We start from the raw sequence: 22,204 nt of genomic DNA, 5'->3' as shown, positions 1-22,204 counted from the left end.
TGACGTAAATATTCTTTCTTCGGTGAAATAAATAACTTTAAGAAATGAAAGAATTACACAGGGGTGGAAATTTCTTAGGTTGTCTTCAGGGGATTATCAACTTGTGGATTTTTTATAGTCAAAGACAATGTAATTCTTGAGAGCCATTCTGTTAAGTGATTTTGTGGGAAAAGCTCTAACAATATATTATATCAGTACTTTTCTTGGCGGGTTACGTATAAGACTTTAGAGAGAGAAGTTACAACTTATTAAAAGAGGAAATACATCACATTATTTGGTTTGGAACTTTTCTCTATTTTCTTGGTCACTGATAAACAAAATCCATATTTTCCCTCCAGACTGCATCAGAGTCCAAAAGGAGAAACTAGCCAGCCACTCATATCTGTAATATCCAGAAGAGTTGTAGAATCTATGTATGTTCTTACTATACCAATCCAAGTGAGGTGATGAATTGAAGCCAGCACAGTCAGTACAAAAGTGTGGCCAAAGGTCATCTTATATTTTGTTCAACATGAGAAGACATGACACTGCAGAAAACATTGTTGTGGCATAAAATGGACAGTGGTCATTGACAGCTGGAACTATTATTGTGTTTATGTCCAGTGATTACAGGACGTGTTCCTGTAGCTCACCTGAAGATGGCTGAATGGTTGTCAGTCAAAATATCCTGGCAAGAAGTCAATGTAACCCGGCTGCAGTCCCAAAATTTCATAGAATTAACATTCTTATTTATGCAGCATGTAGGCTTTTTCTTTGTTCTGGAGTAGAAAACTGTAACTAACTTTTTGCTTTCAGATATTTGGTCTCTCTATGGGAGAATACTCATAGGGAATATATAAAGTTCTCATGCAACAGTTGCAGTGTATCATTAAAACAAAGGAAACAATAAAATGAATATTAAGAAGACACAAAAGCATAAAAACCATTACACTAACATGAATCTGCACTTGCATAGTTCAGCATGTTTAGGATTGTAGAACTCTGCTGTCGTGACAGTTGATCATTCACATCACCAGCTCACTCACAGTGTGGCTGGCAGCTAATTAACCTACTGGAATGTGACACTGTTTCAGTGTTGCTTTCCTTCATTTTTGGTGACCATTTGCAGTACTAAGCTCAAAGTGGGAATGGTGCTTCCTCTGCCTCAGATGGAACTGGCTTCAAGCCTTAGACACCTCTTGATTATACTGCATTACTGCTACAGATCCTTACATACCCATTCTTGGAAGACTGATCAACATTTTGAATGCGTTTGTAATAACCCCTTCATCCTGTCCCACCTCCCCAGCCCAGTAGCTTCTAAGCAAACACACTTATGTTGCTTTCACTGTTGAACACACCTTCTTTCTTTATTCACCAGTAATTCAGTCAGTCCTTTAACTATTCAAAAATTGATATAGTAAGTTGAAACAATGTCCTTCGAAGTGTTTGCTTTGTTCACGTGGTTTTTAACTGTAATGCTGGAATCTAGATAGTTTATATTACTGTCTTATTATTATTGTTGTAGGCAATTGCAAAATTGGTGGATACTGCCAGAGACAGAAATGAATCAAACCCAGCTCAAATACACCAGGTATGAATTATTCAAAATAGTACATATTCAGAGATGTATGGTTGATTATCTACAATGTCTTAATATATTTTCAGCTTCCTGAGTTGAAATTGCTGTGGCAGAAGTGTGAAGATGGTGATCCAGTCATCAGCATTACTGCGTGTCAGGGAATTATCACCCTGGTGGAATTTGGAGTGCTTTCAGTTGGACCAACATTGTCACATTTCATTTCTGCTTTGACATCTGCCTCGTAAGTTCTCGCTCTTGTTCAGATAATTTAAATGGTATGTACTAATGTGCGGGTAGTATGTTTAAATATACAGTGAAACCCCTGTTTTACGTTTTCATGTGATCCTGACTTTAAAAAATGCAAAACTGAGGAAAATTCAGAATCGAGGAAAACCTTCCAAAATATGAGCAAAAACACATGTAATTGGCATACATAATTAAAAATTGCAATCCTCTCCAATACTTTGTATAAAATCTGTCTATGTGAAGGAAATTAAATGTGCAATACAGTGTTGATACATTAATTCGTGGTAATGAATTTCCTCAGATCTTAAAAAATCACAGATGTGTAACAGCAAGTAAAAGCTCATAAAAAATTGAAGTTGATTTCTGGGTATAAGGTAATCAAGCTGTTTTCCAACATGCTACGACTACAATTTATACATTCAAAACATGCATTTTTGAGAGATCGTCCTTCGGGCTTACCCAGAAAAATAAAAAATTGATGAACGTGTTGAATTAAACTAAAAATATCACAGCAGCTAAGTGGTTAAACCATAAGCATAAATGGATACATGTGCTTGATGACATACTTTGTTTAAAGCTTTTCTTGTGAGCTGCACTTCACATTCTCACCACCATTAAAGTGTTATTTTAGGCTTGATGAGAGACGAAGAGATGTGAAAAAATGAGTTTACTTCCCCTGTTGATGTTACAAGCCTATTAGAAGTGAGCTCAGTGAATTTCTGTACATTATGTAAAATGTAAATTTGAAAGAAAGTTTAGGTACTACAGCTTTGCTTCATGCCCTCTATCACTGCTGCTGATCTTTATGATCTACAGTGTGTGGTGTGTGCAGTGCAAAGTATATACATGAGTAGTGTATGTAGTTGTTGCAACTGTATCATGTCAGTTTTGAACACACAAATCTTTAAAATGTGCTATGGCAACACCCTTGTTCTATTTCCATGTGACATCTTTGTCAAAGCACATTGTCTGCATGAAAAGTATATTTTCAGCATGGCTGTACTGGTTATTGGGTGACTTAAGAAATCGCCAGCCGATAAGAGTTCAGTAGCTGGAAATGGGCGATGTTTCCTTGATTATGACCAAGTATATTCTTCGAGACCCAGTGATTGAATTTAAAAGGTTGACAATTGATATTGTTGCTGAATGCAGTACATCAAAAATACATACAAAAAATGAGACTTGAGTTATAAATGGCACAAGAAAAGGTGATGGCTGGGTCCATTCGTCACGCACTGGCTCGATCCAGAGCACTTCAAGTTGACTGTCTTGTTTTTCCATTACCACTGCAGCCTAGCAGTAGTTGTATCGTGATTGTGGTGCAGTGAAGCTAAATGTTGCAAGTTGTGTTGGCAACATCGATTGTGGATTACATCAGCATTTCCTCCTCACATCTCCTCTCTTCACAATGGCCTAAAATATTCCCTTAATTCCACCACCCGTGGTGTTAACCATCTGCCTTTTATGCCATTTATAACTCATTCAGCCACATCAAATGTAAATAGGAAGAAAACAGGACAAAGTCAACTGAGAGGTTGAGTAAGCATCTAGAATTAAGGTAAACCTTACTAGGAAGAAATGTAAAATCAGGAAAAAACTTAAAATTGGAGAACACAAAATTGAAGTTCCAGTGTATTTGCAAAAGCATGTGGTTAGTATTAGTTATAAGCCCAGTGTTCGAAAAACAAGTGCTCTAGCAATTGGGCACATACTTTTCAAATACAGCTTAAATCAATGGTGAACTAGTACAGCTAAGGAGTAACATTGAAAGTTGTACTTGAGGTTTTAGTTTGTTGGTCAGTGGTGTTCTGTGCCTTCCGTCCTTAATAATCTATCTAGAGTTAGCAGTTATCAAAGAAGATACTCCAGTTTAGATCTCCTTTAGTATTACCATCATCTACACAGTTTGCTAATGAAATCTCATACTCTGCACTGAAGCCCGTGTCTGATCCTAACCAATCTGAATGCATATCTTTTTTTATGCTGACAGTTCTTTGTCCACTGAGCTACCTAGTGTACGCAGTTTGTCCTAACTTTTCTTTTTCACTGCCTTCTTCTCAACTATTTCTAATTTCGAGTGGGCCTTTTCTGTAAAACTCTGATGTGATACTATGTTTATGTGTCATCATACATATTTTCTTATAAAAAGTGGGTGGAACTGATTTCTCATGTTTATTTCCATTCATTAGGTGTATATGTATATGAGAGAGCAGTTTATATTGCCATATCAAAATTTTGTATTTGTATGGCTTTCAATTTATTAGTAGTGTTCCTAATGCAACTAGACACCATTATCAGGTTGTAAGTAAATGTGTGTAGCATTATGAACAATTTTATAAAACTTGCAATGGTCCAGGATAAGTATACTTATAACACCAAAGCAGCAGCAAATTATTCTTATCTTTTTATTATGTTTAGAGTAGACTCTCATGGCTGGTATCAGACTTAAGAAAATAGGAAAATTGCTGCTGTGATTATAATTGTATGATGGATACATAGTTTCTTTAATTTTGAAGAGAAATGGCCTATCTGATTTTCATAATTTGTCTTTTTTAGGAATTACATTGGAATAATTAATGCTATTGGCAGTTTGCTGATACTGGACATGAAAACTCAGATTTCTGAAAAACGTCATTACCAGTGTCCATTTGCGTTGCAAGTGCCTCAACATCCTTTATTGATTCTTCTGAGGCACAAAAATGATGTGTGGCCTGACATACTGAGTCAGATACAGTTCCTGTGTAAAAACAATGAAGAAATGTAAGTTTATGAACTAAAGACAAACAAAAATGTTATTTTAAATAGTTCTTCAGATATTCGTATTCTCTTTCAGAGTTTCAAAGAACAGTATTGAATTGCTTCGTCCACTGCTCTTATATGTGTTGTGTGATCCAGCTCATCCACAAAATTTGCCTTCTGTTTGTCGCCGGGAAGTGTGGGAGCTACTTGTATTAAACTTTCATCACAAAGAGGTGAAATCATTTTTGATGGAAACTTTATTGTGGTTACAGGTTAGTTTCCTGGAATTTCACAGGTAAAACATGAACTGCTTTTCTGTATAATTAAATGTTTTACTATTATTTCAAATACATACATGAGCACTTGAATTATAGACATTTAGCTAAAAATGCTTTGCATCCCCTTTTGCTCTAATGAAGAAAGTGGCATATGAACTCGAGAAGATATTGAAAGAATTGTGAAGTTATTCTGATCCATGACCTTTCAGCCATTGTCCATAACTTATGGAGGTTGGTTGGAGCTAGATCCAAGACACTCACTCCTACCTCAGTGTTTTTCCAGGTGTACATGATAGTACTAAGGAAGCTGTGGTCACACAAGCACCCTAATGTCTGTGGAATGTTCTTCAGATCATTCTGACACAAGTGACTGACTGACGGGGTGGACTGTGGCTTGCTGAAGGTAGAGGCTGCTGCTTGCTGTAAGCAGACAGGTACACATGATTGGACACTAAATTCCTGTGTTGTTTGTCACTAAGATATAATGGCAGACATATTAGGGGCCAAATTTCATCCTGTGTAAATATATATTGAAAAAGAATACCTCTACCACAAGCCTGAAGGGTGCCCTCTTGGCAAGTGGGATGCATCTAGGTATTCATACACTTCTATGAATATGTGGCCAAGAATAACATACCTTATCCAACCATTGACCTTTTTCCACGCTTCAGGCATCCACTGGCAATATTCTTGTGTCCATCCTAATCTGTGTGCCCAATGACATGGGATGAGCTGAGGTACTTATCTGGGGCCATGGCTTCTTTATCCTAAGGTGAGAGGATGATGCGGAGTGTGTGGCTGTTTCGTAATTTTCACTGTCTGGCATAGAACTGGTAAATGATTTGCTTCAGTGTAGCATGTCTGTCTACTGTTACAATCCATTGCAGTCAACAGTGCTCCCTTGAACATTACATTATTGCTCACGGCAGTTGCCTCTGGGGTCATAGTTCTCCCTGATTCGAGGCAGTTACTGTACATTCTTTCATGATGTCACTGAAAAAGCCCAGTGCCTGACATTGTGTGTCTTGCCCATACTGTGCTAAAGTATTTCAACAAGAGCCTGTAACAGGTGTGATGACATCCCAGTCATGTGATACAGTAAATTATTTACAGTGGGGACAGGGATACTCTCTCTCTCTCTCTCTCTCTCTCTCTCTCTCTCTCTCTCTCCAATACAGCATCTATCTCTGATTCACTTGCTCATAAGCATGTATTCACTGCCAACCAATATAATTTTACAGGTTGATCCATGGGTGTGGAACCACCATTCTAAAACAAAAACAGGTGGGTGAATGGAAAGTTAAAGGAAAGTAATATAAGATGGGAAAGGGGAAGGGGCAGCAAACCTGAGAGATTATCTTACCAATATGGCTACTGTTTTGGAAGCAGCCAAATTGGATGACACATCAGACACACATAGAATTACACACAGAAAACAGTGGTGTCTTTGTTTGAGCATAATTTTATCCCTTCTTGAGTTATACTACATTTTGTATGGAACAAGGCAAATACTGGTGATAACATACAAAGGCTATGGGTTGTGCCTGACATACTGTTCAGCATGTTGTAAGATCATTGTTATCACCACTTCACCTATTTCTTGTGGACTTTAACCAACACACATACCAGAATACGAGTACAAGCATCAAAGTCCAGTCCCCGATGTTGCGAGGTTTCCGATCATTACATATACAATTGCCTCCACATGTCCCCACAGAGAGAAATCTTATGGATTTTAGTTCAGGTAATGTAGTGGTCACTCATTCGACTTCTACAACATATCCCCGTTGGGAAACGAGATATACAGGGATGTCCAAACAGCTTGCTCTTGAAGAGGTGAGGCACCATCATGCTGAAAGAAAGTTATAAATGTTCCATCTCCCTCCATTTGATGGATCCAGCCAGGGAGGGCTGTCATATGGCCTGTATCTTTGATTCTCTTTATGTGTCTGTTTACTTCACATAGAAATTAGCTTCACTTGTGGACAGTACATCATACGGGTATGATTGTTTTTGTCCAGCTTACGTATCACCCTTGTACAATCTGAACCCGATAACCTGTATTGTACCTGGTGGGATATTGTAACATTGTCATTTTGTAAGGGTGCCATTTACTTATGACCGATATTCTCATTATCGGTGTACAATTGACCCCAGTCCTGTGAGACTAAATTAGATTCCTGCACTCTGGACTGTTACCAAACACTGTCAGAACAATGGTTCCTCCTTTATCCTGATATGAGGGCAATATCACTGTGTTTGGTTTGTGTTAATGGTATCAGCTTTCCTGTTAAGGAGAGACATCAGTCATCTTGAAAATGAATAAATCTATACACAAATGAAAGGCACCATTGTTTTTCTTCTGAAATTATGTACGCATTTGATATGCCACAAGACCTGTTTTCCACATGAAAATTTTGAGTTGTATCCAAGGTAATGTCTTCAATAATGGCTACCATGTTGGCAATGTTGCATCACAGGTTTTTTGAATTTAAATCTATGTTTATCCACTTTTTTTTTTTTGCCAGAAGGTTAATTCCACATCTGTGGACCAACCTGTGCTTTCATTTGTTAGATGCAAAATCAGCTGTACAAACTATTCCTGATAATATTATTATAGAACTAAACACTTACATCTGTTAGGTGGAAAATGAACAGCAGTGTGTGAGCACAAGCCAACTGCTCCTGGCATTCTTCATGGCTTCACAGCAAAGTGGTGACCTGCTTCTCTGTGCAGCACTTGCTCCGAGCATAGCTTCTGTGACTGTTGGCTTGATAAAAGGTGGTCATGATCCTCGGAATTGTCTGGCTGCATTGGCCATGTCAACACCACCTGAGGCTGTCTCTACAACACTGACGGTACTGGTTGAAGGTGTTGTAATTTGTCCTGCAGCGTATCTTCATGATTATTTGATTACGTGTAAGTACTTTAACATTATTTCTGGACTCGAAGCTGTACATAATGTACAGGTACATGTATTTTTCTGATAAAAAATTAATACATTTATTTTATCTGCTTGTTTACATTAATTAATGAGTTACAGAATTATTGTTTTGGAGAAAATGCAACTTGCAGAGATAACATTTTCAGAAAATGGGAATGTGTTTTGAGAATTATATATTGTGGTAGTTTTAGAATATCTTTCAGGGACCTATTAGAAAACTTAGTATTTTGACAATTTCTCCATTTTGCACACAATAGTACAAAGCATGATTATAATATTGAGACCAAAAACTACTACTACACCAATTCCATCGACAAAGAATTCAGTGACCTCCCACAGAATGTTAAATATCTTGAGGGTAATATTGTGGAGTTTTAGTAAATTGGAGAACTTTCTGTTTGGACCTCCTCCTGCTCTATTGAAGAGTATTTTCTTAACATTAGCTTGTAATATAATTAATCCTGGCACTGTGATAATGTTTCGCAATTTATCTCCTTATATTATTTTTTACTTAAATATGATAAACACATTAGACTTCTTCCAACATCCCAGACACCTATCTCTTTAATAGCCATGGATTAAATTAAAATGGTTCAAATGGCTCTGAGCACTATGGGACTTAACATCTGAGGTCATCAGTCCCCTAGAACTTAGAACTACTTAAACCTAACTAACCTAAGGACATCACGCACATCCATGCCTGAGGCAGAATTCAAACCTGCGACCGTAGTGGTCACGCGGTTCCAGACTGAAGCGCCTAGAACCGCTTGGCCTCACCGGCCGGCAGATTAAATTAAATATAATGTAATAAACTCAAGTGTATGTGTGAGCGGCAGTGATTGTGAATCAGAATTAGGGACTGGAAATTGAGACTTAAAGGGAAAATATGTACATTCCAAGTTAAATAACATGGAAGGTGTGATATACTCCACAAGCAACTAACCTTTCTGAATTTTAATCATTTACATGATATTAATGTCACAGTACATCACGTTTTCTTCTATATGTGTATCATTAGCAGTACATACTGCCAAGATTGTTGATAGAAACTCTTTCGTTTAGTATGAAGCTGCAGAATAGATTTTTAAGGTTTTATGCTTGAGATATTCCCATAGAAAAAAATTCAGCTTAGACCATAGAAGTTATGTTGGAACCACAAGAGATATGACCATTAAAGAGAATGGAAGAAAAAATGTTGCTGAAGGGACAAAATCTTCCTTGTTACATATTATAGATATTATGAAATTATGGTGTAATGATGAAGGCATGTACTGGGGTTAAATTTTTAGAGGTAAAATAGCCTTCCCCCCTCCCCTTTTCGCCATTTACATCTCTGGCAGCGTTACTCAGGAGGACACTGTCATCAGAAAAAAACAAATCTGTTGTTTTGTGGGTCAGTGTATGGGTGGTTGGAGCACTGTAAGTATTTCTCCTGGTTTTGTCAGTTGGTAAGTTTGTATGCAATGTATTGTGTATTGAAGTGCATATATTCATGTATAGAAGATAGCTCAATTTGTAATTTATTTTTCTAATATTTTATGGTCTCCATTTCTTTTCAAAAAAAAAAAAAAAAAAAAAAAAAAAAAAAAAAAAAAAAAAAAAAGAAAAAGAAATCGTCTGGTGATGAAACCAGTCATGTTAGTGTTTTTGTGACTTGGGGCTGAGAAGTACAATAAAAACAATTTGTTACAAGATGATCACTGCCTTAGGCAGTATGGCTAGCCCATGAAATTACAACAATCAGTAAATCATCATTTGGCCTTGCTGAATAAGTTCAATTTTTAACCACTGCTTGTACACTGGTGTACAAAACTTAAGTTTGAAAGTAACTTTCACACTATATATTATGTCACTGCCAAGTAGTATAGCTTGATGAACTTGGACTACAGAAAGAGGTGCCACAGTATGGTACAGAAGATAGCTGACAGAAATACCCTAAAATGGTAAGGTGTGGGGACACACGGTGCACCCAGGAACATTGTCGAAGATGATTGTTCTGATGGTCCAGTGTTGTGGTATGGGGAGGTACAATGTTGCATGGGCATACTGACTTCCAGATCTCTGAACAAAATACATTCTACATTATTGTGATACTATACTCCTTCCCCATGTGCATATTTTCAGGGGTGCATTTGGATCTGATTTCATTTTCACGGATGACAAAGCATGACCCCACCGCAATGTGTAGGTGGAAGAGCTCTTCGTATGAGATTTTTGGTGAATGGACTAGCCCGCCCATTCCCCTGACTCAAATCCCTTTCAGCACCCGTGGACATGTTGGGAGAAATATTGCAGTACATCCATGTGCACCAATGACCATCCCGCAGTTGTCAGCTATGCTGATGGAGTTTTGGAACTGCCTACCACAGAAACTTCTTATCAATCTTGTAGCCAGCATGGGAGCACATTGAAAAAGCATGCATTGCTATCCCTCGTGATCAGGATCCTATTAAGAACCATGCCATACCTTTTGTAATTTTCATGGAACCATCGTGAATTGCAGTGACTACAGTGTAATTATCATATTTTAATAAAAGTGTCATTTCTGTCATCTCCTGTGCACAGTCTGGTTAAAGTCCAGGCAGCAAGCATGCATAACAGTAAAACTCAAAGCACCTAAAGAAGTTGACTGGGTTAACCATCAAAACGTTGTGCATGAAATGGGGACAACAACTTGACAGAACACATGGAAGCACACCATTGAGGGATCTCTTCTGTAATACTTGAGTATAAAATTGTGTAAATGGTGTTCAGCAGTTGCTTCAGGCCACTCTTTTCCATTGTAAAATATTTTGTTCGTGTTAAAGGCATCAGTAGTTGGGATTCACAAAGTCTTACGACAACATTTGAAAGTTTGGGCTCCCACTGTTGACATGCTAGAATATCTCAGCCCTTTCGATACAGCAGCTGAGCACATTTTACCACAGTAGTTTTCTGAGACAATTTTGTCAGTTTTTCAGTGCATACTTTGCTGACAGTGTCATGGCTACTGGGATAAACATTTGTGAATGGCTTGCAAACTTCGAAGGTTGTTTCAAAAGGAGGATTATGGAGGACTTCCTCCATGAATCTTTTCCATCTTGAAATATCTAATAGGTATTTGCTTTTACTGTAAAGTCACAAGAAGTGAGATATGGTTGGTATAAGAGCTTCTGAAGATGGATAAATATTATGAAGACCTTGTACCTTAATCATTGTCTGCCTTCGTAGCTGAGAGATCAATGTATGTGACTGCCATGAGGACCCAGGTTCATTTTCCAGTATTGCCAGGAAGTTTTCTTTGGTTGGATGACTGGAAGAGAATGCACTTAACCTCATGAGGTCAATTGAAGAGCTGCATCAATGAGTAACAACTGCCCCAAGGTCCGGAAAGCTGACACTAGTGAGAAGAGTGCTATGTTGGCCCCATGCCCCTACATGCTGCATCCAAATGATGCTGACTGGTTGAGGATGATACAGTGGCTAGTTGGTGTCAAGAAGTCCTCTGGGCCTGTTAGTGGCTCTAAATATTTTTCATGTACCGTAATTCTGCATAATAATTCTGCTCAAAAAATTATAGCTAAACAGCACTGAAAATTCCATGATCCTTGCTCAATGAATATTTTGATCTAGAAGAATTACACTTTTTGAATTAAAAACTGTGATCACCATCCATAAAACACAAATGACCAAGTTTTCAGAACTCTGGCAAAACTCCCCTCAGAGATCTCTTTTTCGTGCCTGTATGATTGGACTATTGGTATACTAAATGGTTACTGTTTATTTATGATTAAACACAAAGGAACATGAACAGGAGATGAATACTGTACTGTTTGTGCTTTAAGAGTGCTGCATTAATAATTTAGACATTGCGATTTACAATTTCATATTACAAAAGTTTAATTTTAGTGCATTTACAGTTACATCTACACTCCTGGAAATGGAAAAAAGAACACATTGTCACTGGTGTGTCAGACCCACCATACTTGCTCCGGACACTGCGAGAGGGCTGTACAAGCAATGATCACACGCACGGCACAGCGGACACACCAGGAACCGCGGTGTTGGCCGTCGAATGGCGCTAGCTGCGCAGCATTTGTGCACCGCCGCCGTCAGTGTCAGCCAGTTTGCCGTGGCATACGGAGCTCCATTGCAGTCTTTAACACTGGTAGCATCCCGCGACAGCGTGGACGTGAACCGTATGTGCAGTTGACGGACTTTGAGCGAGGGCGTATAGTGGGCATGCGGGAGGCCGGGTGGACGTACCGCCGAATTGCTCAACACGTGGGGCGTGAGGTCTCCACAGTACATCGATGTTGTCGCCAGTGGTCGGCGGAAGGTGCACGTGCCCGTCGACCTGGGACCGGACCGCAGCGACGCACGGATGCACGCCAAGACCGTAGGATCCTACGCAGTGCCGTAGGGGACCGCACCGCCACTTCCCAGCAAATTAGGGACACTGTTGCTCCTGGGGTATCGGCGAGGACCATTCGCAACCGTCTCCATGAAGCTGGGCTACGGTCCCGCACACCGTTAGGCCGTCTTCCGCTCACGCCCCAACATCGTGCAGCCCGCCTCCAGTGGTGTCGCGACAGGCGTGAATGGAGGGACGAATGGAGACGTGTCGTCTTCAGCGATGAGAGTCGCTTCTGCCTTGGTGCCAATGACGGTCGTATGCGTGTTTGGCGCCGTGCAGGTGAGCCCCACAATCAGGACTGCATACGACCGAGGCACACAGGGCCAACACCCGGCATCATGGTGTGGGGAGCGATCTCCTACACTGGCCGTACACCACTGGTGATCGTCGAGGGGACACTGAATAGTGCACGGTACATCCAAACCGTCATCGAACCCATCGTTCTACCATTCCTAGACCGGCAAGGGAACTTGCTGTTCCAACAGGACAATGCACGTCCGCATGTATCCCGTGCCACCCAACGTGCTCTAGAAGGTGTAAGTCAACTACCCTGGCCAGCAAGATCTCCGGATCTGTCCCCCATTGAGCATGTTTGGGACTGGATGAAGCGTCGTCTCACGCGGTCTGCACGTCCAGCACGAACGCTGGTCCAACTGAGGCGCCAGGTGGAAATGGCATGGCAAGCCGTTCCACAGGACTACATCCAGCAACTCTACGATCGTCTCCATGGGAGAATAGCAGCCTGCATTGCTGCGAAAGGTGGATATACACTGTACTAGTGCCGACATTGTGCATGCTCTGTTGCCTGTGTCTATGTGCCTGTGGTTCTGTCAGTGTGATCATGTGATGTATCTGACCCCAGGAATGTGTCAATAAAGTTTCCCCTTCCTGGGACAATGAATTCACGGTGTTCTTATTTCAATTTCCAGGAGTGTATATTAGCACATATGTGTTGTGGAGGAATACATGACAATATGAGAAGGAAAATTTTCTATGTACAATATAACTGAGATGTTGAATTGCAGGCACGCACAACAAAAAGCTATTAAACATATAAGCTTTTGGGCAGGAGGCCTTTTTTCCAAAATAGACACCATACCCACACATATTCACACAAATGCACCTTGCACACATGACCACTGTTTCTGGCCCCTATCAGCCAGAGACAGTGGTCATGTGTGTGTGAGCTGCATTTGCGTGAATGTGCATGTGCATGTGCATGTGTATATATCTATTTTGGGAAAAGGCCTTCCGGCTGCAAGCTTATATATTTAGTAGTTTTTCTGCTGTGCCTGTTTGTGACTCAACATCTCAGTCATATGGTGAGTAGCACTCTTTCCTTTTCATAATATTGTCATTATTCCATCCTGGATTTTCCCTTAATTGGAGGAGTACATGTCACACTGTCAGAATAAGTAACAACATTTTTACTGTAGTTAGGTTTATGAAAATATTAGTAAATAAGTGTAATTACTAGATTTGTGTGATTTTTCACAAATTAGTGTAAATTGCTGGTCACCACATAGAGAATGCATTGACTGGCAGACAGGCACTGTTAAAGAGAAGACTGTTGGATATTATTAAGCTTTCACACAAGCACAACTCACACACACATGGCACTGTCTCTAGCCACTGTGGCCGGATTGAGTCATAACTGCGCCTAATAGGAATAGTATCCTGTTTGAGTGGTGGGGGTTAAAGAGAAGACATGTGGCAGGGACTACTGAGTGGGATGGGGGAAGGTGTACTGCTGCTTTTGGGAGTTTTTAGAGACATGGTAAGTACAAGATAGGGTTTCTAGATTTAGTCAGGAGGTTGGAGGGAGGGTGGGGGGGGGGGGGCAGAGAAGAAGGGGAAAAGGATGGAGTGGGACCAGGGAAGAGGATAGGTTAATGGAGAACAGGGACTAGCAAAGGCTGAGGCTGGGGACTACAGAATGTAGGATATGTTGCAGGGAGAGTTCCCACCTGCGCAGTTCAGAAAAACTGGTGTTGGTAGAAATGATCCAGATGGCACAGGCTCTGAAACACTCATTTATTTGAAACACATTGTGTTGGGCAGTATGTTCAGCATCTGGGTGGTCTAGCTGTCTCCTGACCATGATTTGTTGGCCATTAATGCACACAGACAGATTATTGGATGTCATGCACACATAGAAAATAGTACAGTGATTGCAGCTTAGTTTGCATACCACATGATTGCTTTGATGAGATAGGAGATGCCTGTGACTGAACTGGTGTAGCTGGTGGTCGGATGATATGTGGGGCAGGTCTTGCATCTAGGTCTATTGCAGCGTTATGAGCCATGAGGCAAGGGTTAGGGGCAGAGGGGCAGGGTGGAGTAAGGATGCACAAGAATATTGTGTAGGTTTGTTGGATGGCAAATACCACTGTTGGAGGGGTAGGATGGATAGTGGGTAAGATATTCTTCATTTCGGTGCATGATGAGAGGGTATCAAAACCTTGGCGCAGAACATGATTCAGCTGTTCCAGTTCCGGATGCTACTGAGTCAGGAGGGGAGTACATGAGTGCTCCTTTGTGGCTGGATGATGGGTATGTGGGACGTGGTAGGTGGCTGGAGAAACAAGGCACAAAAGAAGTCTATTTCTGTAAAATGTGAGGAGGGTAATTTCAGTCTGTGAAGACCTCGCTGAAACCTTTCATACAGGGACAGCTCATCATTGCAGATGAGATGACCATGGGTGGCTAGGCTGTATGGGAGGGACTTCTTGATATGAAATGGGTTGCAGCTGTCGAAGAGGAGGTATTGCTGGCACTTGGTAGGTTTGATGTGGATGGAGGTACTGATACAGCCATCTGTGAGGTAGAGGTCAACATCGGAGGTGGCTTGTTGGGTTGAGGATGACCAGGTGAAGCAAATGGGGGAGAGGGCATTGAGCTTCTGGAGGAATGTGGGTAGGGTGTCCTGGCCCCACTGAGAGAATCTGTTCTCTTGTGGTCCAGCACCTTCAGCCTATCACCCATAACCTACCCTCCTATAATAAAAGACACCATTCATTTCCTCCACCGACTTTCCACAATTCCTTTTCCTTTACTACACAATGCCCTGTCATCACTGCTGATGCCGCCTCCCTCTATACTAACACTCCCACCCAATGCCTATGACATTGGTGCTACAGGCCCATCTGTAGGAACCCTTCCTAACCGCCCAAAATCCCAAATCCCTCACCTGGTTCAGATTTATTTTTTCCTATCCCTAGCCAGAACCCAGTCCCACATACTGTTCCTGTGTTGTTGCAAAGTTCATTTTATCTCCCCCAATGCCTGGCCCTTAAATTATTCATCTCTGTGTGTAACCCCTCCTTCCACAACAACCTCTATTTGTTCAGATTGCATCAGTCCATAGCCCTCACCAACCTATTTCTGCAACACTATGTATATCAGGCTCAAACCTTCTTACAAAACCTCCTCTCCATACCTCCTGCCCTGTAATACCAAATTCCTGCATTCCATCTCTCACACTGAAACTCTTGCCCTACAGGAACTATAGCAGCAAGCACACCACCACCTCAAAAAGCTCTCCAACCTGATCCACCTCCTGTTTCTACCTTGGCGTACCACTCTCCACTACCTCTACAAGAACCTCGAAACCTCCCCCACATCCCCTCGTAGCTGACAAACTCTGCCTCACAGACCTACTCCTTTTACCACACCCTGAGAAATTTCCTTCCACTGCTTTACAGAACCAGAACCAGAACCTAAATAGATGTGCAATATTCTCATGAAACTTTTCTCCAAAAGCCTTAGTCCCACAGAAGTACTAATACTTTCCAAAGGCCTTAGCTTTTGCCCCAATCCCAAATTGTCATGCTGGACATGTTAAAGGCCTTTTCTCCTTCTTCTGGTCCCTACTGTAGAAAGACTTTTTTGTCACCAATGCTACCAGTCAGACTCAATTCAAAACCAATATTGAACCCTGCCTGTCTCAGTTCACTCATCCATCCAGTTGTGATCCACCCCCACTGCCCCAAATCATCCCCTTTTAACATTCCAAAATTTCTTGACATCAGATCTTGCCTCACCAACATTCCCCAAGTCCCACAAAATGGGAACCAACATTACATTGCAGAAAGAACCATATGGGGTATAAGATGCAAAGTAAATGTAGGAGGAAAAGTCTTAGGAAGGTCTAGATTATTTCATTGCTGGGTAGCAACGAGAGAGGAATGTCGGAACTGGTTCAGAACTCTTTGGAAAACGATTACAGGTAACAACAATGTCTCCTATGAGCTAGACATTTTAGGGAAGGATCTTGGTTGATATATCACTTGTCACTTGATCTTGTCATACATAGACGATTTGCACCTGAATGTTTGTAGTAAGAGGCTACTGCATGGCTAATTGACTGAATCATGCAGTCTTATCAAAATGTTATCCATTCTAGCCCAATGTTTTCCATAATTCTTTTTAGGGTAAATACATCTGACAGACAGAGATACAGAATAAATACAGATGGAAAATGTAACTCTTTCTTTAACATATTCCTACAGAAAAAAGCATAAAATCAAACAAAAACAAATATAAGTAATGGATTACTTATGGTATTAAAGAACCTTGTGCTAAGAAGGAAGAGCTCTACCTAATTTGAACACCCTGAATATAAGAGAAAAACTATATGGAACATTATGTTTAAAAAAAAAGGGAAAAAAAGAAGTAAGGACCCTAATGAAAAGTTGGCCCCAGAAATAACTCTGGCAGAAATGATGACACTTTTAGATGATTAGGCACCAAATAAGTGATTCCTTCCTCACAGTGGCAGCAGACACTGCACCCATTAATAACAAATGAAATACAGATGCAGTAGATGTACTTTCACAGACACGCATATATACACATTTTTTTCCAGTGGTGAGTGACTTGGCTCAGATCTCAGCTACATTTTGGTTGTCCATATAATGAGCCACCTTGAAATTCACCTCTTCGTCATTCTGGAAATGCTTGGCATGCATTGGTTTCATCATCCACAGAAAGATGTTAATGTGTGCTATGTTAGGAGAATATGGCGAGAGAGCCTATACCCTGCGCAGATTAAGCTGCTGTGTTTTCTTGGAGTGAAAACACTCTCTTGGGATAGCTTCCCACAGTACTTAATCTTCATAGCCTCCTGTATTGTCATCGGGAGATTTCATTAGTATTTTCCAATGATGGTTTGCTCCTTACATGCCTAATCCATTAGCACCTTAGTGTCTCAGTTCTAAAAATTTCTCAGCAACACTGTGCTTGATTGTGGTTGCATCTTCGTTTTATTCATCATTGATTACTCCACATATTTCCAGTGCTTTCTTTGGTCCTTTCTTTCAGGTCTGTAGTGATACATGCAGTACTTTTCCATGGTGATTAGATGGCAAAAAAGTCATCTTAAATGGCTTGACACAGTTGCAGCATTTCCACTGCTGCCTCTGATCGACAGTATTTTTAAATGGACACAACCAGTTGTGAACCCAGTGAGCAGTGGCCATTGTCAAGTTCGAATAGTAGTGCAAGATGCTGAAAACTGATCCAAGACTGATTTTCACTATTGATCACGATATGTCGAGCTTCGAACACTAGGATCTCCTTTTCTCGTGATTCTTCTCAGTGAGATCATTTGCCACTTCACTCTGCATCATTCAGTCTTTACACTGGAAGCATCTGTACCATGTAACCTCTTTGTCATTTGATGATGCAGTGATGCTGTTGTGGCACACAACATAAACAAAGACTGGTTTTTGTAATCTGTTCATTGGTAGACTGCAACACATGGTAGCACAAGATACAGTGATATGAAACTTCCCAGAGTAATACAGTGCCAGTAATGTAACAACATCCAAATCTGGAAGGCTGCATGGTAAGTCACTTTTGACAGCACAGCTTAGACTGAAACTGGGAAGCTTATAAACACTTAGGGACTTCAAAAAGTTAATTAGACATGTCATCCCATGTTAAGACCACTGTGCATCGAGAGCGATACAGTAGCAGAAGAGAGTACATGTTCTGGGTTTCCTGCAAACACAGTTCTGGTATGGTACAGATAACAGGTGCATCACTATGTGGGAGTCAAATGGCATGGTAACTGGAAATGTCCTCTAAGTATGTGGGACAGTACATTTCTTGTGAACATAACTTTTAAATTGCCAGTTATTCACCTCAAAATTCTGGTAATATGTGGACCAAATGCAGTGTTACATCCAGCCACAGTGGAGGGATGCCAATAGATGAAGACTGCATAGATGTGGGTGGTGCTCATTGTTAAGGAAGGCCATTGACATCAACCAGTGATGACAGTATCCAGGGAATCGAGGGACAGATTCATAACCGTTGCAGATTTTATGATGATGGGGATGTTCACATGGCTGCTCTCGAATAGCTCCATGACCAAGGGGCATATTTCTGTTGTCAAGGAACTGAACAACTGGTAAACTGTTCTGAGTTATTTACCGAGACTTGGTAACTATTTCAAAAATAGTGTCCTGTATGTCTCACTATGTAGTGCAGCAGTAAATAAAAGTTATTTGACTGCCAAAAATACTGTCTAATTCACTTTCTGAGCTATCATCATATCTATAAAAAAATTCTGTATACAATACATCAAAATTACCAGCACAGTATATTAATATAAATCTTCATCAGATATTATTACAAGATGCATGAATTATTTAATTAAAAAAATCTTTTTTCTATTAAGATGATTTGACTGATTTTATTTTCTAAATGATCTTTGGATGAATAAAAAACTAAACTAAAACAATAGCAGATAAACAGCAGCTATATAATGTAGCCAAGGAGACTAACTTTTTTCAGAGTAACAGTTTCTTTCTAATTTGCTTGATTAAATTGGGTGGCACAAGCATAGCATCAAGTAGTATAGGATAGTTTATTGTTAATATGTATTTATTTATTACTCATACAGATTACATGTCTGTGATTTCATTCATACATTCACACACAGTGTTCATTCAATCTGATCCTGAAGGTGATCCTTCGGGGATGAGGAACAAGTCAAGTTATATATTAACTGTCAGAAGCAACCATTACTGCCTAATTCTGCAAAAATTGCTAGCCACAGGCACCATTTACTCAAACTGGTAATTATGGTGATAACTTTTAGGTTACTTTGAAACAAAACCTCTGCTCCTCTTTCTACACTACCGTGACTATTTGATACTCCAAACAAATCATATTAACTTTATGCAGACCACTATTAACATCTTTATACTGGCAAAACCAGAATTTAATTGACGAAAATATTAGAGTTAAGTGACTTTACATTCCTGGGCACAACTATTCTGATATACAGGGTGTTACAAAAAGGTATGGCCAAACTTTCAGGAAACATTCCTCACACACAAAGAAAGAAAATATGTTATGTGGACATGTGTCCGGAAATGCTTACTTTCCATGCTAGAGCTCATTTTATTACTTCTCCTCAAATCACATTAATCATGGAATGGAAACACACAGCAACAAAACGTACCAGTGTGACTTCAAACACTTTGTTACAGGAAATGTTCAATATGTCCTCCGTTAGCGAATATACGTGCATCCACCCTCCGTCGCATGGAATCCAAGATGCGCTGATGCAGCCCTGGAGAATGGCGTATTGTATCACAGCCGTCCACAATACGAGCACGGAGAGTCTCTACGTTTGGTACCGGGGTTGCATAGACAAGAGCTTTCAAATGCCCCCATAAATGAAAGTCAAGAGGGTTGAGGTCAGGAGAGTGTGGAGGCCATGGAATTGGTCCGCCTCTACCAATCCATCGATCACCGAATCTGTTGTTGAGAAGCGTACGAAGACTTCGACTGAAATGTGCAGGAGCTCCATCGTGCGTGAACCACAAGTTGTGTCGTACTTGTAAAGGCACATGTTCTAGCAGCACAGGTAGAGTATCCCGTATGAAATCGTGATAACGTGCTCCATTGAGCGTAGGTGGACGACGGAACTAAAATGAGCTCTAACGTGGAAATTAAGCGTTTCCAGACACATGTCCACATAACATCTTTTCTTTATTTGTGTGTGAGGAATGTTTCCTGAAAGTTTGGGCGTACCTTTTTGTAACACCCTGTATAGTAGAAGTAGTTGCTAATGAGATTTTTTTTTTAACTTTGTGTTTAAATATTTGAGAATTCTCAGCTTCCTGCGTGATGTCCACTGGAAACTTCATACAGACTTTTCACCAGCATATAAATCTCCATTCCAAACCCTAAATAGGGATGCATAGTCTGTATGGAAATTAAGTTTTACTTCTAGTATTGTGCCGAGTTCATCCTAAAATCACTCGTGCTTTTACCTACAAATCTATTAGAGGATGCATGTTTTGGCATGTAAGTGTAAGAATCTCTAGGTCTCTGAAGAGGCATCTGCTAGATGTTCAGTTATCAACTTTACTCAGTATTCTTATTGCATACCTCTGTAGAATTAACACTTTTTTCACCTTAGCTGCAATGCCCGAGAAGATTATGTCATAGGACAGAACTGAGTGAAAGTATGCAAAGTATTCTAGCAATCTTGTATGAGGTAAAACAGTGAGATAGATTTATGAGTATGAAGCAGAAAGAACTGAGCCTTTTGGTTAACCCCATATGCTGATGCCACCTCAGTTCATAAGCCATCTGGATGCCCATGAACGTCACACGTGGAGCTTCGTCCAGTGTATGCTCATTGTTATGTGTTTCTGGTACACACCTTCTGTTAATGCACACACGTGACTCTTCTGCATGCCTGAAGGCCCTCCTCCTTAATGGATCTTACAGAACATAATGAAAGAAAGAAAGACTGAATGAATGAATGAACAGCAGAATCTTATGATGTACTATGTCAATAACTTTATCAGTATTTCTGGTGCTTCTTGTTTGTGTCTGTCATGCTTAGTATATATTTAATGCACGTATAACTGGCAGCTGTAATTGACTCCTCATTTCTGAATACATTATGCTGGATTTTTTAAAATTATTTAAGTGTTCATAAAATGTTCAGATATTTTTCAAGTGCAATAGTAAATTGTAATGGGCCTGAAGTTCTTTACAGCATCTCTCCAAACTGTTTTGATAGGCTTATATAACCGTAGAAATCTTCAGTACATCAGTGTAAGGGTAAAAGCCTAGACCAGGACCAGTGGCATACTTGCATGTTTTGTACAGCAGCATTGTCAGCACTTGCAGTGACATATGACAGGAATGAGACAGGGTGTGTCAGCTGCTGTTCCTTTGCAGTAAATAAGAGGTGAATATTGTCATGTTCTCATGTCAGTATACCACAACTGGATAGAGCAGTCTCTCACTGGTGTCAATGGCCTTCTTAACAATTGCTTCAGAGTTAAGTACTCCTTAGTACTTTTATTGCTTTTTCTACTTCATCTGGTGTGTGTGTTGAACACACACACACACACACACACACACACACACACACACACATATTTGAAAATTTTTAGTAATGAATTGTATATACTTTTCTTGACTAGAATTTGGTATAGGACTGTTTCACAAGCGGCTGTCACTGAGGTAGCAACATACACATCCAGATTTAAGATATTAGCTGTTGCAGGATTTAAAAGTGCCTTTTTGTTCCTGCTTTTAGTAAGAAAGACAATGAAAACTCTCCACACATTATATTTCATTGGATTTACTTGTTTTCAGAATGATTCCAATTTAGTCAATGAAAAGTTGCAGATTTTCAGATGGTGGTCTATAATCAGTTGCATTATTCAAAATAAACTTTCTAATTGTTATGGCTACAATTTCAGAATCCTTTCTGACATTCATTGGAGTTAGATCAAGTAGGTTGGTAAAGTCCATATGGATATGATAATGGAAAGAAAATTTCATTGAGAAAATTACAGAGAGACAGAATAGCCAGTACTTATTCTACAGGAGGTGAATTGTCAGTACTGCTGATGAACAAGTTTGTTGTTGTTGTCGTGGTCTTCAGTCCTGAGACTGGTTTGATGCAGCTCTCCATGCTACTCTATCCTGTGCAAGCTTCTTCAGCTCCCAGTACCTACTGCAACCTACATCCTTCTGAATCTGCTTGGTGTATTCA

The 22,204-nt window shown here is 40.1% G+C and overlaps 1 protein-coding gene across 3 annotated transcripts in view; it reads left to right on the top strand.

Annotated features, from left to right (window-relative positions):
- The window catches only part of LOC124615316 (focadhesin), a 292,146-nt gene that overhangs the window by 45,450 nt on the left and 224,492 nt on the right, over positions 1 to 22,204 (top strand). For all 3 annotated transcript variants that reach the window (XM_047143114.1, XM_047143113.1, XM_047143115.1), the window contains exons 3-7: positions 1,508 to 1,573; positions 1,648 to 1,802; positions 4,364 to 4,567; positions 4,641 to 4,818; positions 7,468 to 7,744. In XM_047143114.1, coding sequence (XP_046999070.1) covers positions 1,508 to 1,573; positions 1,648 to 1,802; positions 4,364 to 4,567; positions 4,641 to 4,818; positions 7,468 to 7,744 — 880 coding nt within the window. The remainder of the gene's footprint in view (positions 1 to 1,507; positions 1,574 to 1,647; positions 1,803 to 4,363; positions 4,568 to 4,640; positions 4,819 to 7,467; positions 7,745 to 22,204) is intronic.

The sequence above is a fragment of the Schistocerca americana genome, chromosome 5 (assembly GCF_021461395.2).
Source record: "Schistocerca americana isolate TAMUIC-IGC-003095 chromosome 5, iqSchAmer2.1, whole genome shotgun sequence".
Lineage (NCBI taxonomy): Eukaryota > Metazoa > Arthropoda > Insecta > Orthoptera > Acrididae > Schistocerca > Schistocerca americana.
This window is presented reverse-complemented; position numbering and strand designations above follow the sequence as displayed.